Raw genomic sequence first — 12,803 nt, 5'->3', positions numbered from 1 at the left:
TTTTAAGGTACTAATAAACACAGACAAGTATATCAATGTATATCATCTATATTTTCCTTCTGGGGTCATTTCTATACTAATGTTTTTATTTCTTTCTTCAGATGGCCTGTTGGGGATTTGTTCAGCCTGTTCCAGATGAAACAAAGAGCTGCTAACCAGGTGGACTTGTGGCTCAGCAACCCCTTCCCTGTGCCTCTCATTGTGTTGAATGCAAGCCTCTCAGAGAAGCTGCAGGGGGTAATGAAGGTAGACATGCACTACTGCAACATGTGATGATAGGACGCAGTTTTTATCACACGATGATCAAATTTGCGCCAGGTTTTGACCATAGATTTTGACCTGTAACAAGTTATTCATTCATCATATGGATTCTAAACAAAGTGGAAGATTTAACAGATTATCTCTGCTGCCCCCTGTCTGTCAGGTGATGCACTTCAACACTCCACTGACAGTTCCTCAGGGCTGCTGGCACGTCCTGTCCCTCCAGCTGCTCAGCAGGGCCCTGCCTGTTAACCAGGTCTCCACCCTGAGTCTGAATACCAGCCTGGGCACAGCACTGCAAGTTCCACTGTACTTCTATCCTAATCCTTCCAAGGTAAAATAGCAGTTTCAGTGGTGAGTAGGTAGTGTGTTTGGGTCGGGCATTTGTGTAGAAATTAAAAGTTGTATGTTTGCCATCAGGGAGAGGTGGTGTTTGAGGCGGAAAGAGAGTGTGGACGTCCTTGTCCTCTTAGACTATCTGAAACAGGTAAAACTTCTCTCTTTCTTTCTTTCTTCCTGTGATGGAAGATGTTATAATCCAAGTTATTTTCTGGTGTGTTTTATTAGGTCGCTCAGAGTGGCAACGCTCTCTTCTTCCAGATTTTTCCCACTCGTCTTGGGCTGTGGACAGCAAACTAGCAGCTGAACTCTGCTCTCGATGGCAGAGCCACAAAGACAAGCTGCCTTGCAGGTTATTCTTGAATTTAACGCACACACAGAAACACACACTCCTGCGCTGTGTGCTTTTATATTCCATCAGCGGTCAGCATTAGCATAATTATTCATGTAAATATGTTCGTCTTGTCAGGTGGCCGAGACTCCCAGTGGAGGCATCGTCTCTTCTGGACTTTGGTGCTACTCCTGTCAATGAGAGCAAGGTCGGTTATGTTTGTTTAATGAAAATACAGCATTTATTTTTTATTAGTTGTACATTTTAAGATTTTTTTTTTAAATTTAGGAAACATTTATTCTTAACAAGCATTTGTCTTATAAAGGAAAATTTTTTTTTGTTCCAGGTTAAGACGTTCATGCTGAAGAACCCTTCGTCTTCAGTGGTTTCTGTAGAGATTCGGGCCCTCTCTCTGTACCCTGCTCCCCTGGAGGCTCTGGACCTTCTAACCAAATGGTACATTGTCAAGTTATTGTTGCAGTTTAGTACACGGCTGTTTGGAGTTTTGATGCCGCAGCACCTCCTTCTACTCCACTTCTGAAGGTGTTTTCTTTGTTTGGATTGGCAGGTTTAATATCAGCCCTCTCTCTGTTAACATCAGCACAACAGAGTTCTCTCTGTTGGCTTCTTCCTCCAAGGTAAGCCTCGGAAAAACTCCTCAAAATAAAGCTGTGCCACTGTCTCATGTTCCTTTCTTTGACTAATCCTTTCCGTTTCTTCCCTCCTGTGTGCATCTGTACAGGTGGGTAAGAATATGGAAGAAAAAACCGGAGTCTTACGTCTGCTGCTGCAGCCCTGGGAGTCCAGAGAGGTTGCTGTGGTTTTTACTCCCTCTGAACACAAACCCACCACCACCATTCTTATCATCAGGTATTCATTGATAATAGTGTTAATGGATTTGATTGTGTTTTCTGGGTGCATATGTGCTGAGTTTTTTGTGTTCCATAGACATTTCACAAATCCGTTTTCCGCCATTTTTGTGGTACCCGGTTTGGTACAAAAGTGTAGTGGAACGTGTTTTGTAGCCAGTTTTTAAAAAGTCGGTAAGTTGTCTGTTTATAACACTGAAGACTAAATGTGGCATGATTTAAGTATCTCTTGATTTCCTATTTTAAGTTTCGACGTCTGAGTTTGTGTGTTTTTAATCTTTTTTTCTTTCTTTCTTTTTTTTTTTTCAGGAACAACCTGACGGTGTTTGACATAGTGATGGTGCAGGGCCACGGGGCTAAAGAGCTGCTAACAGTCGGGGGGAAACTGCCTGGTCCTGGGGCCTCTTTACGCTTTAATGTTCCTCAGTCAACGCTAATGGAGTGTCGTGATGGTGAGAGTGAAGTTTATCAGCTGTCATATTGATGTAAATTTTAAGCTAACGTACGATCAAAATCAGGCTAATGGGCATTATTTCTGACGCTTACAGGTCTGCGCAGCAATAAGCCCCTTTTTGCCATCAGAAAGAGCTTCAAGGTGGAGAATGCCGGCGAGCTTCCCCTGACGGTCATGTCAATGAATATAAATGGTTACAAGTGTCAGGGATTTGGCTTCGAGGTGCTGCAGTGTCATTCCTTCAGCCTCGATCACAACAGCTCCTCTGAGCTCACCATAGCGTAAGTGGAATTTCACACCCCTTTCCTTCATGACTTCCCCTCATTTAACTTTTTGGGTTTCATAATGTGGTTTACTTTGCTGGTTGCGCAATATATTAGTTGCCCAATATCCTACTTCTCTTGTTATGTATTTATTTTTTGCTATTTCTCTTCCTTTTTTATATTCTTGCACAATATGTCCTGAATATGTCTTCCTCTCCTTTTTTAAAAATCTCATCATTTTGGCTCTTTTTTTAATCATTTTGCCGTTTGTTTCTCTCTCTGCCTCTACCTGTCCGCGTCTTCAGGTTTACCCCAGACTTCACCTCATCCTGGGTCATTCGGGACCTCACCCTTGTGACATCACGTGGCACTTCTTTCCCTTTTACCCTCAACGTGACGCTTCCCCATCACATGTTGCCCCTCTGTGCCCAGGTGGTTCCTGGCCCCAGCTGGGAGGAAACTTTCTGGGTGGTCACCCTCATCTTCACATGGTCAGTAACAGTAATTTGTGAGGAGAAGCGGATGCATCGGGGAACATTTATTGATTGGGGTTTAGTTTTTGATTAACTTGTAAATTTTTTCGGATCTCTGTTTTTGTTGCAGTTTCTCCTTGTTTGGTGTGTGCCTGATGGCCTTTTATCAAGCACAGTTTATCCTGCATGAGTTCTCTGCACCGAGCAGCAGGAGCAACCACAACTCTGTCTTGTCCCGGGAAAATGGTTCAGTCAATAATATCACACCTAATGGAGTACAGTATGTAGATTTGTCTTCCTCATTTATTTATGTAGACCAATCGTAAACATAGCAGGAAAACGTTTTGGTGTTAAAACACTCTAAATAGTCAAATGTCTGTCTGTGCAGTAAAACAAAAGGCAGTTGTAAGACCTACGTGGACACCTGCCACACATCCGACAAAGGTAAAGGCCGCGGGTCTCCAGCCTTAGCCAACAGCCTCGCCCCTCGACCTCAGTCCTCAAAGAAGGGCTCCTCAACCACACCCTCCCAACAACAGAAGAAATGCAAGGTTTCACTCTATTACTCCAAATATAAACCCAGCTCATCCACAGCATCAGCTGGTGCTGTGACAGTGGACGAAGAGCTGGAAGACCTGAGACCAGACCCTCCCCTCACTCCCGACACCGACGTCTGCAACAACAACAACGAGCCAGCTTTCATCAATGAGATGGAGAAGATGACAGCCCCAGACTTTAAAGAAGTCGTAGAAGATACAATGCCAGCAGCGGTTATGTTTCCCATGGAAATACCTGCTGGTTTCCCAGATAATGTCACACTGGGTCCAGGACCCAGACCGGGCCTGTTAGTGTGCAGTCCCATAGAAAACACTGAGCACTATGCAGAGAAGATGGAGTCTGAGAAAAGGGACAGTTCTGAAGTCGAGGTAAAGGAGGAGTTTTTGTTAGACTGCTGCATTTCTGTTTAATTACAATAACAAATTCATTTCTCTTTTGACTTTTATCATCAAAGAGATTTCTATAGAAAAAAAAAAACCCAACTGTCATCCCTGTTTGTTTACCCCGTCTAGCTGAGAGACGACTGCAAAGGACAGAAAAAGAAAGCGCAGAGCACAGAGTCTGGCACTGCAGCAGGGAATAATAAGGGAAAGAGGAGCCGCAGGAAGACTGAAAATGTCTCCAGGTAATACACACGTACTTAACCAAAGCAACACTTAATGTTTTTAAAGCTCGTGATGAAAGATACCTTAAGACATATCTTTGACGTTTAATGTAAAAACAAGCAGACACTCAGTTAACCCAGTAATATAAATATATATAATGTGTTGTTTTGGGGGGGGTTTTGTTGTTGATTTGTCTCCCAATTACTGTTGTAGCGCTCCCGAGCACAACATGCAAGTAACACCAGAGAGGGAGAAGGAACCTGTTTGGAAAACTGCGGACTTTGTCAGTGGACCCCGCAGCAGGAACCGCTCCACCAACAGCTTCAAGACAGAAGCACTGAAGCCTGTGCAGACTGCTGAGAGCCCACTCAAACAGAACGGTGGGAACAAATAACTGACTCGGCCATTACCGAGCTTCCCTTAAATGAAGCTACTTTGGTGAGGAAAGTCGATTCTCATTTCGCTGGGCTTTGTTCCTGCCAGGTGTGTGTCCTGCTCGCACTCGGAAGAAGTGTACTCCAGAGTGGCGCGTGGGCAGCGTCTGCGAATCAGGCTCAGACTCAGGCAGCTCATCGGGCAGCGTGAGGGCCAGCAGAGGGAGCTGGGGCAGCTGTAGCAGCACCAGCAGCATGGAGGGAGACAAGGACGCCAGTGCCCGGACACACCGCTCCACTACCTCATCTAGAAAAAGTATGGGGCGCTTACCTTCTCTTGAAAAGAAACCCAACTCAAATTGTTTTGTTGCAGTGCTGCTTTTTTTGGGTTTATAGCGGTGCTGTCTCTGCAGCCAGCCTCACACTTTCTCAGCTGTTGAATGAATGCGTGTAATGTAGGAAACTAGTCAGTAAAAGTCTTCTTATAATAGATGAGAACTGTAGTTTGCCACTTTTTAACATTAGTCAGTTTGTTTGTTTTTCCAGGGGACTCCATGCAGTACAGTGTGTACCCAAAAGAGGTTGACAGCTACCAGCCCATTAATGCCAACTATAAGACTAAAAGGTACAACAAGAACTGGTTCTGATTAGTATCAATATAACATTTCTTTTTCTTTTTTTAATCTTTTTGTTTGCCAACTTAAACAAATACTAATTTATCAGTCTGTAATTTGTATTCCAGAGACTTTGTCAGAGGTGGTCATTCATGTGTTTTTTTACTGTGCTTTCATAGGATTTGTACAGTTTGTAATGCCAAGAGCTGGATTTAGGTTATCTTGTGGTTTATTCAGACGCAGTGTAAGTCGTAACGTTTGCCTTTCCTCTGTTCAGCATGAACAGCCTGTACCATAAAGACCAATGCCAAAGCCAAGAGTCCACCAGGCCCAGCTTGACCTCAAGCTTTGCTGCTGCTGTTGCTGCAGGAATGGACCAGAACACGGGTAAAGGCTTAATCGTTTATAGCAAAAGCACACTTTTTGAAAAGACAAAATGTGCAGTAAACTCGTCTTCTACAACGGTTGTGCGTCTCGTCCGTTTTTGTAATCGTTATCGTGTCCTCTCCTCACAGATGTGACAGGTCAGTATCTGCCTGAAGATACGTGGTCAGCTCCACCCATCCCCCTCACCAGTGAGTTCAGATACAACACCACCGAAGCAATGCGCTACATACCACCAACCACCGCGTCATTCCGCGGGTGAGTATTTGAAGATGTTATGGAAACACTTGGTTAATGGTGCTTCACTCAGTTCCAGTAAATGAACTGTCTGCGTGGGTCTTTATGACGGCACCAAAGAGAGGGCTGGAGTTAGTGGAGTCTAAAACAAATCTAGTGTCCGTAACAGACTCTTAGATTCATAAAGTGATTAAAAACGATAATCCAGATTAACAGTTATTGAAAATCTTTAGTAGAAATGGAAATAACTTTACAAATGTGAGCATAAAGCGGCTTTTCACCTGTGGATAATCTGCATATTCATCTCAAAAGTTTGGTGTTACTCACCCTTCTCTGTAAACAGAATCCCTAACTGAGTAAGCACATGCTTGAATATCTTTCCTCTGCTGCTGCACTGCGTATTTGCTTTTCTGTAGATTAGTGTTTCAGCTTCTTTGACTCTGTTAAAAGTTTCCTCCTCTCCTGCAGGTTACGTTGGAATAGTGCCAGCAGCCACTGTAACAGTTCCTATAACTACTATCCGGAAAATGGCTACATAGGTACGAGCTCATGATAAGCACTTTGAACCGGTTACGTGTTCCCATTGCTTTGTAGAAGATCAGCTATATAATACTGTAACCAACAAATAATGCAAAGGCTAAACGTCCCTGCTGGTTCAAGTCTGAGTTGTTGTTTGTTATCACTTTGCAGGTAATGGAACTTTTACAAGTGGTTTTCACAGTCAGGAGGGCCAGAACATGCACAGCAATCAGACCATCTGGAGTGACGAGCAGCCTCAGGAATCGCCCTCAACCTGGGACACAGCAGCCTGTGTGGGCAGCAAGGTGACGCCTCATAATACTCGAGTCAGATGGTTAACGCGGGGGTTCTTAAAGTTTTCATGACTCGGTGCCAATTTAGGGAGAAAGCATCTGGCTGAGGGCGGCAAAGGAAAGATGCACCAATTACACCACAAAGTTTTGTTTTTAATTTAATAGCAGCACTGTAGGGCTTTTCTTTTCCATCATGCCTGTGGTAGGCTGAGAGGCAGTAATCAGTTCATTTGCAGATATTCTGTTTCAAAGTGCAAATGTTACTATGAATTCGTGGTTTTACATCTTTTGCTTCAAAGAACGGTGGTTTTTATCTGTAATTGTATTTTTGTACCACTTCCAGTGGCTGTTTCAATTACTCACACTAATTGTACTTGGAGATATTATTTTATGTCCATTATGTTATATATGACAGCAGTTTGTCTTAATGATTCCTTTTGTGATATATTTTCTATACACTGGGGAAAAAATTGTTTTTATAGCACACAGGTTCTCTAAATACATTTCTTTAGTTTCAATAACCAGAGTCAAAACACTACTTCATGATTCATCGTGGTGGTGCAAACAAATGACAGTAAAATTACCTGAAATCAATGACTTCAGCTGCAGTCAGTCGAGGGGAACAGATTGGAAGTTTTTTCTTAAAAAAGAAAGAGAGTATTTATCATTTTTTCTGCACCATGTAAAGTTACTTTTTGTTTACTCACTATAATATTTTCACATTTACATTATTCTGATTACATGTTTATAAGGGGTGGGAGTGACTCGCAGTGTTATACTAACAGAACGCACAGCAAAGATGGTATGGCAGCTTCTGCAACCAGAGCAGCCACTGCAACTACAGCAGTAACTGAACTGCAGCAACTAAACCTGCCGTGAGGCCTATAAATAAACCATGTAAAGATGACACATGAGGGGTTTCAGTCCCCTAAAGCAAATACACAGTTGCACTTCTGTAAATTGGATACATAAAGCAACACAGAGAAGTTTTCTAGCACAACTGGGTGGTGTAGTTTGCCTTACAGTACTGCAGAGGCATCGTCGCACTGTAGGTATAAACAAACACACTGTTTTATCTCTGATAGGCTGGAGATGGTTAAGATGCTGATACATCTGTCAAGATTACTCTTTAAATAAATGTGTGATGGGTGATAAAACCCAGTTGCGGTTCCAGTTTAAACTTCGAACCTTAGATCAGTGGTGTCAAACATAAGCCGTGGGGATCAGAATCGACCCAGCAAAGACTTCAAGCCGGCCGACTGGACAGCTTTAGAAAAGTGCACAGATTTTGAGCTTTTAGCTGTATTTTCTGATGTTTTACAGCTTTTCCTATTGATAAAGATCCATCTTCCCCCATTGACATTCACACTACATGTGGCCTACAGTGTAAGACGAGTTCGATGTCCCTGTTCGAGATGTAAGCTGGATGTGTGTCGATTGGATCAGTGTAATTACACCTCTGACGTCTGTGTTCTGACTTCTGATCATTTTCAGAAAGTAATCAGCTCTGTGCAGAAATAAGGAAGCAGGGAATCTGGGTTAAAGAGTATGTTACTGTATTTAGGATAGAATCAGCTTCTCTTCTGTTTGTAGCCTCTGTTTCGTGTAGCTACACTAACACGGAGGGGGTGACGCTTTGATTTAATCCTGACATAAAAGAACACACAGTGACAGACGACAAATTTAGCTCCTTTCAAATTAAAACCCAGTTCACATCTTTCTTTTGGTTCTTGTTAAGTTTTAGTCATAGTTGTGATCTACAGAGGAACATACATGTTTCCCATAAACCAGTCTAAACAGACAGGCTCACATGCAAGCTAACAGGCTGGATAAGAGAAAGGGAAGTTCATCTTGAAGACAGAAGAGTACAGGAGACTGCGTCACGTACATCTTTACCGAGGGTAAAAATAGGGCGGGGGTATTGCTCTGTTATATAGATGTGTGGAGTCAAATACCCTGGATAGGACACCAGAGAGTTAAAAGAAGAAAAAGAGGCATGCTGCTACAGCAGCTGGTTTATTTCCACCAGTCCAGTCTGTGTGGCAGAAATGAGCAACACGATTAACACGAAGTCTTTTGGCCTTTTGTTGTTGTTTCTTTTAATCCAGCATCCTGCACAGCTATTTATTTGTCAGGCCCGGCCTGTGAAGCGGGTTGGGAAGAGTTGGCTACAAAAAGAAAAGGAAACATTAATTCTTTACCCCTTGAAAACCTATTAGAAGTAACCCTCAAAGCACTTTCCTGAACTGAGTGGTGACTCATATTTCAGGCTGCTTATAGATCGAAATAACTGGGTGGCCTCTGCCTATGCAGCTACCCTTGGAAAAATCCAGATACGATTCTAATGGTTGTTAAACCACATCTTTATTGATATATACTGAAGTGTCAGTGCGTAAACATCTGCTGCATCAATGACAAATGAGTTTATACAGATGTTAACAGTATTGTATACATCTGAGCATTTCTGTGACTCACTTTGGTTCAGTAACACTTCAGCTAGATCTGAGAAACTTACTCAAATTCTTTGAGGTATATTTGTAAGACTGTGTAGAAGAGAAGAGGATTATCACATAACTCATAAAGATGAGGGGAAGTGTTGCCGTCTTTGCTGAACTGGAAAGGTCATTTTGTTTTTGCTGAAAAGGAGAGACAAACGGCAGCCAGGTCGTCACTGTGGGGAACAGATGGTATCAGAGTGCAGTGAAAGGTGAGGTCAGAAACTGTCGACCCCTCCTGACAACGTTTTTCCTCTCTTCCGCCCCCACAGCCATACTTCTCGGGTACCCGCAGTCTCTCCCCCATGTCCAGCCTGTTTGGATCCATCTGGACACCCCAGATCGAGCCCTACCCGAGCCACTTCCAGCCCGAGCGATCGGCCCCGGTGTCCCCCATCACCCCGCCTCACTCCCCCTTTACTCGGGAGCCAGTGGGGGCCTGCGGACCGCTGCAGTACTCCAGCTTCAACCCTTTCGGCCCGCACATGAACTTGGACATATGGAACTCTTCATCCAACCGCAGCTCCAACTCGCAGCTCTCCAACGACTCCGGCTACTGTGGAGATGTTTAAAACAAGTAAATACAGCAGAGCTTAACTATAATTGGAAACTTATAAGTCAAGAAAAGGAAATAAAAAAAGAATGTTCTTTTATCATTGATGGGGAAAATGTGAATATTGTTTTTCTTTTATGTTCCCATTTTCAGATGTTATATGTTGTGAAAGGTTAAGCATTTGTTGTATATTTTTCTAGCTGTTTTGCAGTTTTGATCATAGAAAATTAAAAAAAAAAAAAGTTTTGTACTTTAACTTCATGCGTCTTGTTTTTTAATTGACTTGTTTACTTGATTTTCCTTATTTATTTATCTTTACTTTCCTGTGACTTTCAATTAAGGGTGGGTTTTGATGATCAATTTATCGATTAAAATTGATTCTAGCTTGGATAACGTGATATCGATTCATTAAAATCCCGAATTGATTTTTTTAATATTAATTTATTTTGCCCAAAACGCCAGAATCTCAGGTTAAACCTCACAAAATTTCAAGAACCACCAACCAGCTAAAACAGTAAATGAGAGCAGGAACACGGATTCTGCACAAAGACGTAAACACAAAGCGCGGACCCGCGGATCAGAATCAGTGAGATGTCGCCTTTCTCACCCGACAGCACGGACACAGTCGGGGCTGAAAGCCGACAGCTCGCTGATTCTGATGTTTCGGCGGGTCCGCGCTTTGTGTTTAGGCCCTTTTTGCGCTGATTCCAAAGCTGTTAGTTTTATCTCTCTCCAAACAATATTGACCGAACCAGCAGCAAAAGAAGATCCAAACTACGCTTCACATAAACATCGTCATGGACTCCCTCTGACTTTTGCTGTTTTGCTTCCACCACAATAAAAATCACACTTCATAACAGCTCTCTCTCTCTTGCTCTCTCAGTGTACTTCAAGAACAGTTTCCAGTCTAAAAATCTGTTTTCTGCATTATTCGCTTGCTTGTTACGCACAAGTCTATCATTGTTTACAGCGCTGTCAGCCGTTGTTTTCTTTCCTTTTACTTACTTCCGAAAAGAAAACCTAATTTCTGCTGTTCAATACTGAACAAATTTAAACTTAAAATTATGCAAAATTGCAAAACGCTTTGCCGTGTTTCTAATCAAACCTCTGTAACTTTGCTCTGCTTCACGTCAGCAGCATCAGATAATGTTCATATGTTGATTAATGACTTTATTTCGTTTTTGATCTACTGCAGAATATTTTTATAAAACCCCAGGCCAGGAAAATCACCTTCATGTTTTTCTGTGTTTTATCTTCAGCTACTTTGACACAAAGGCCTCTGCTGTGATGCTCACACCTTTGATAAAGTCTGGAAAGTGTCAGCTTCCTTTTTACTCTCAATCATTTGAATCACTTTTCTGCCCCTGGCTACAAATAATGAGTTTTACTCAGCTGAGCCGTTTTGATTCTTAAACGCAGAAAATATTTTAACTAAAACCAACTTTTGGCTGCTTCCTTTTTTACAGCAAGTCACCATAGCAGGCAGCTCCACGTTAGCTTGGGCAGATTTGTGGGTGTGGGGTGGAATTGTCATCAACCCACCTGGCCAGTGGATGTTGGTGAGCACAGGCACCCAACTTTGCGAACTCAAATGAGGTGATGTAGGATTTTCAAACCTTACCACAGATTCTTCTACCAAATATCGAGGATGAGTTTGTGTATTGATGATTTTGATCCTCAAGGTCAAAGGTCAGGTTTTTGTGAAACTAAAAAGACCACATAAATCAAACACCCAGGAAAAATCAAATCAAAAATGTGTTTGACCCATTTTATGATTTATGATTCGACCTCGATATGATCCAACTGCTAGGTGTATGCAGACATCTGAGATCCCTCAGACTACATGGATATTAGGAGGATCTAAAGTCGTGTGCCTGTGTTCATATACCTTAAAATCTGAAAAAGTGCATTGTATTTCTAAATATAATTTATACAGATGTTAGGGAGATGTTTAATCCACTATACTAGAAATATTAACAAAACTAAACAAAATAAACAATCTAACACCAAACATGGACATGCACAAACACGTAATACAGTTAGAGTAACCTCAGCGGGCCTGGAGAACGGCATCTTTGCTGCTGTAATCTTACTGAGCACAACAACTTTTTTGTGGAAGTCAACATATTAAAAATAAATAAATAAAAGGAACGTGACTTCCCGTTCTCTAACTCTCATAACTATTTTTAAAACTTCAGTAAGTCATTGCCAAATACACAAATATTGTATGTCCCCATTTATATTTGGTGACACTTAAATTACATTTTATTTAATTCTTTTATCATAGCCAGTATCACCTTTCGCCAAACAACAATGCTGTTTGTTAGTGTGATTATAAAATTCAGTTTCTTTATTTTATCACAGGAGGCCTGAAACCTGTCCGGCGTTGGTTAAAAGAAGGCGCTGACATAGATTTACCCCATTTCAGGTGGATTACCTGTGCTTTATTTAACTTTATCAGGTGTTTTTTATGAAAAACAGCCCAATCTGTATCCAATCTTCCATTTAGACCTACGTGGAAATGTATGATACTATAAACTCAGCATTGTGGCACTGACCATCACACACATAAATTCATACGCTGGTTATAATGTGGCACGCACAAGCTGACAAAGGCAGCCTAAAGTATAATGAATATAACGTTTATATTATCACGGTAATGATACACATTCCTTTTCTGTTCACATACAGCTCAATGCAGCCAATCATATGGCAACAACTAAATGCATTTACACATACAGACATGGACAAGACTCAGGTTCACAGTGAGCATCAGACTGGAGGAAAAATCTCTAGGATTGACAGAGAATGGTCCGAAAAACAGAAACTACTCAGTCAGTTCAGTTCTCTGGATGAAAATGTCTTGACCCCTGATGCCAGGGGTTAGAGGCAGGGGTGTTATAAATAATCAAAACTTTAAAAAAAAACCACCAAAGAAAAATAGACTAGGTGAAAAACCTTTGTGAACTTGGAAAGCTTAGGCTACTTCGTTTGAAAACGCATCATTTTCTCTCCTTTTTGGCCTCCCGTCCACACTGAGACGGCGTTGTCCTCAAGGAAAAACGCAGCGTTTGAAACGCATGCATTTCAAAACGGAGCTGCCCCGTCGCAGTGTGGACACTCTAAAACGCAGACTTCCTAAAACGATGACGCATTTTAGTCATGTGACGCATGCGCAGGA

At 42.0% G+C, this 12,803-nt stretch overlaps 1 protein-coding gene across 1 annotated transcript in view; it reads left to right on the top strand.

The window, feature by feature from the left end:
* The window catches only part of tmem131l (transmembrane 131 like), a 31,554-nt gene extending 21,676 nt beyond the window's left edge, over window positions 1-9,878 (top strand). The window contains exons 13-34 of the mRNA XM_085409490.1: window positions 102-246; window positions 425-595; window positions 682-748; window positions 829-952; window positions 1,070-1,139; window positions 1,278-1,387; window positions 1,500-1,569; window positions 1,674-1,801; window positions 2,110-2,252; window positions 2,349-2,535; window positions 2,823-3,008; window positions 3,121-3,270; window positions 3,379-3,916; window positions 4,061-4,173; window positions 4,367-4,533; window positions 4,637-4,843; window positions 5,074-5,152; window positions 5,419-5,528; window positions 5,657-5,783; window positions 6,231-6,301; window positions 6,453-6,586; window positions 9,342-9,878. Of these exons, the coding sequence (XP_085265616.1) occupies window positions 102-246; window positions 425-595; window positions 682-748; window positions 829-952; window positions 1,070-1,139; window positions 1,278-1,387; window positions 1,500-1,569; window positions 1,674-1,801; window positions 2,110-2,252; window positions 2,349-2,535; window positions 2,823-3,008; window positions 3,121-3,270; window positions 3,379-3,916; window positions 4,061-4,173; window positions 4,367-4,533; window positions 4,637-4,843; window positions 5,074-5,152; window positions 5,419-5,528; window positions 5,657-5,783; window positions 6,231-6,301; window positions 6,453-6,586; window positions 9,342-9,641 (3,397 nt within the window). The 3' untranslated portion in view covers window positions 9,642-9,878. The remainder of the gene's footprint in view (window positions 1-101; window positions 247-424; window positions 596-681; window positions 749-828; window positions 953-1,069; window positions 1,140-1,277; window positions 1,388-1,499; window positions 1,570-1,673; window positions 1,802-2,109; window positions 2,253-2,348; window positions 2,536-2,822; window positions 3,009-3,120; window positions 3,271-3,378; window positions 3,917-4,060; window positions 4,174-4,366; window positions 4,534-4,636; window positions 4,844-5,073; window positions 5,153-5,418; window positions 5,529-5,656; window positions 5,784-6,230; window positions 6,302-6,452; window positions 6,587-9,341) is intronic.
* Window positions 9,879-12,803: the final 2,925 nt, after the last annotated feature.

This window comes from Rhamphochromis longiceps, linkage group LG6 (genome assembly GCF_057381845.1).
Source record: "Rhamphochromis longiceps isolate RC_006_pf linkage group LG6, R_longiceps_female_GT1.1, whole genome shotgun sequence".
Taxonomy (NCBI): Eukaryota; Metazoa; Chordata; class Actinopteri; order Cichliformes; family Cichlidae; genus Rhamphochromis; species Rhamphochromis longiceps.
Note: the sequence above shows the minus strand (reverse complement) of the source record. Positions and strands in the feature narration are given on the sequence as shown.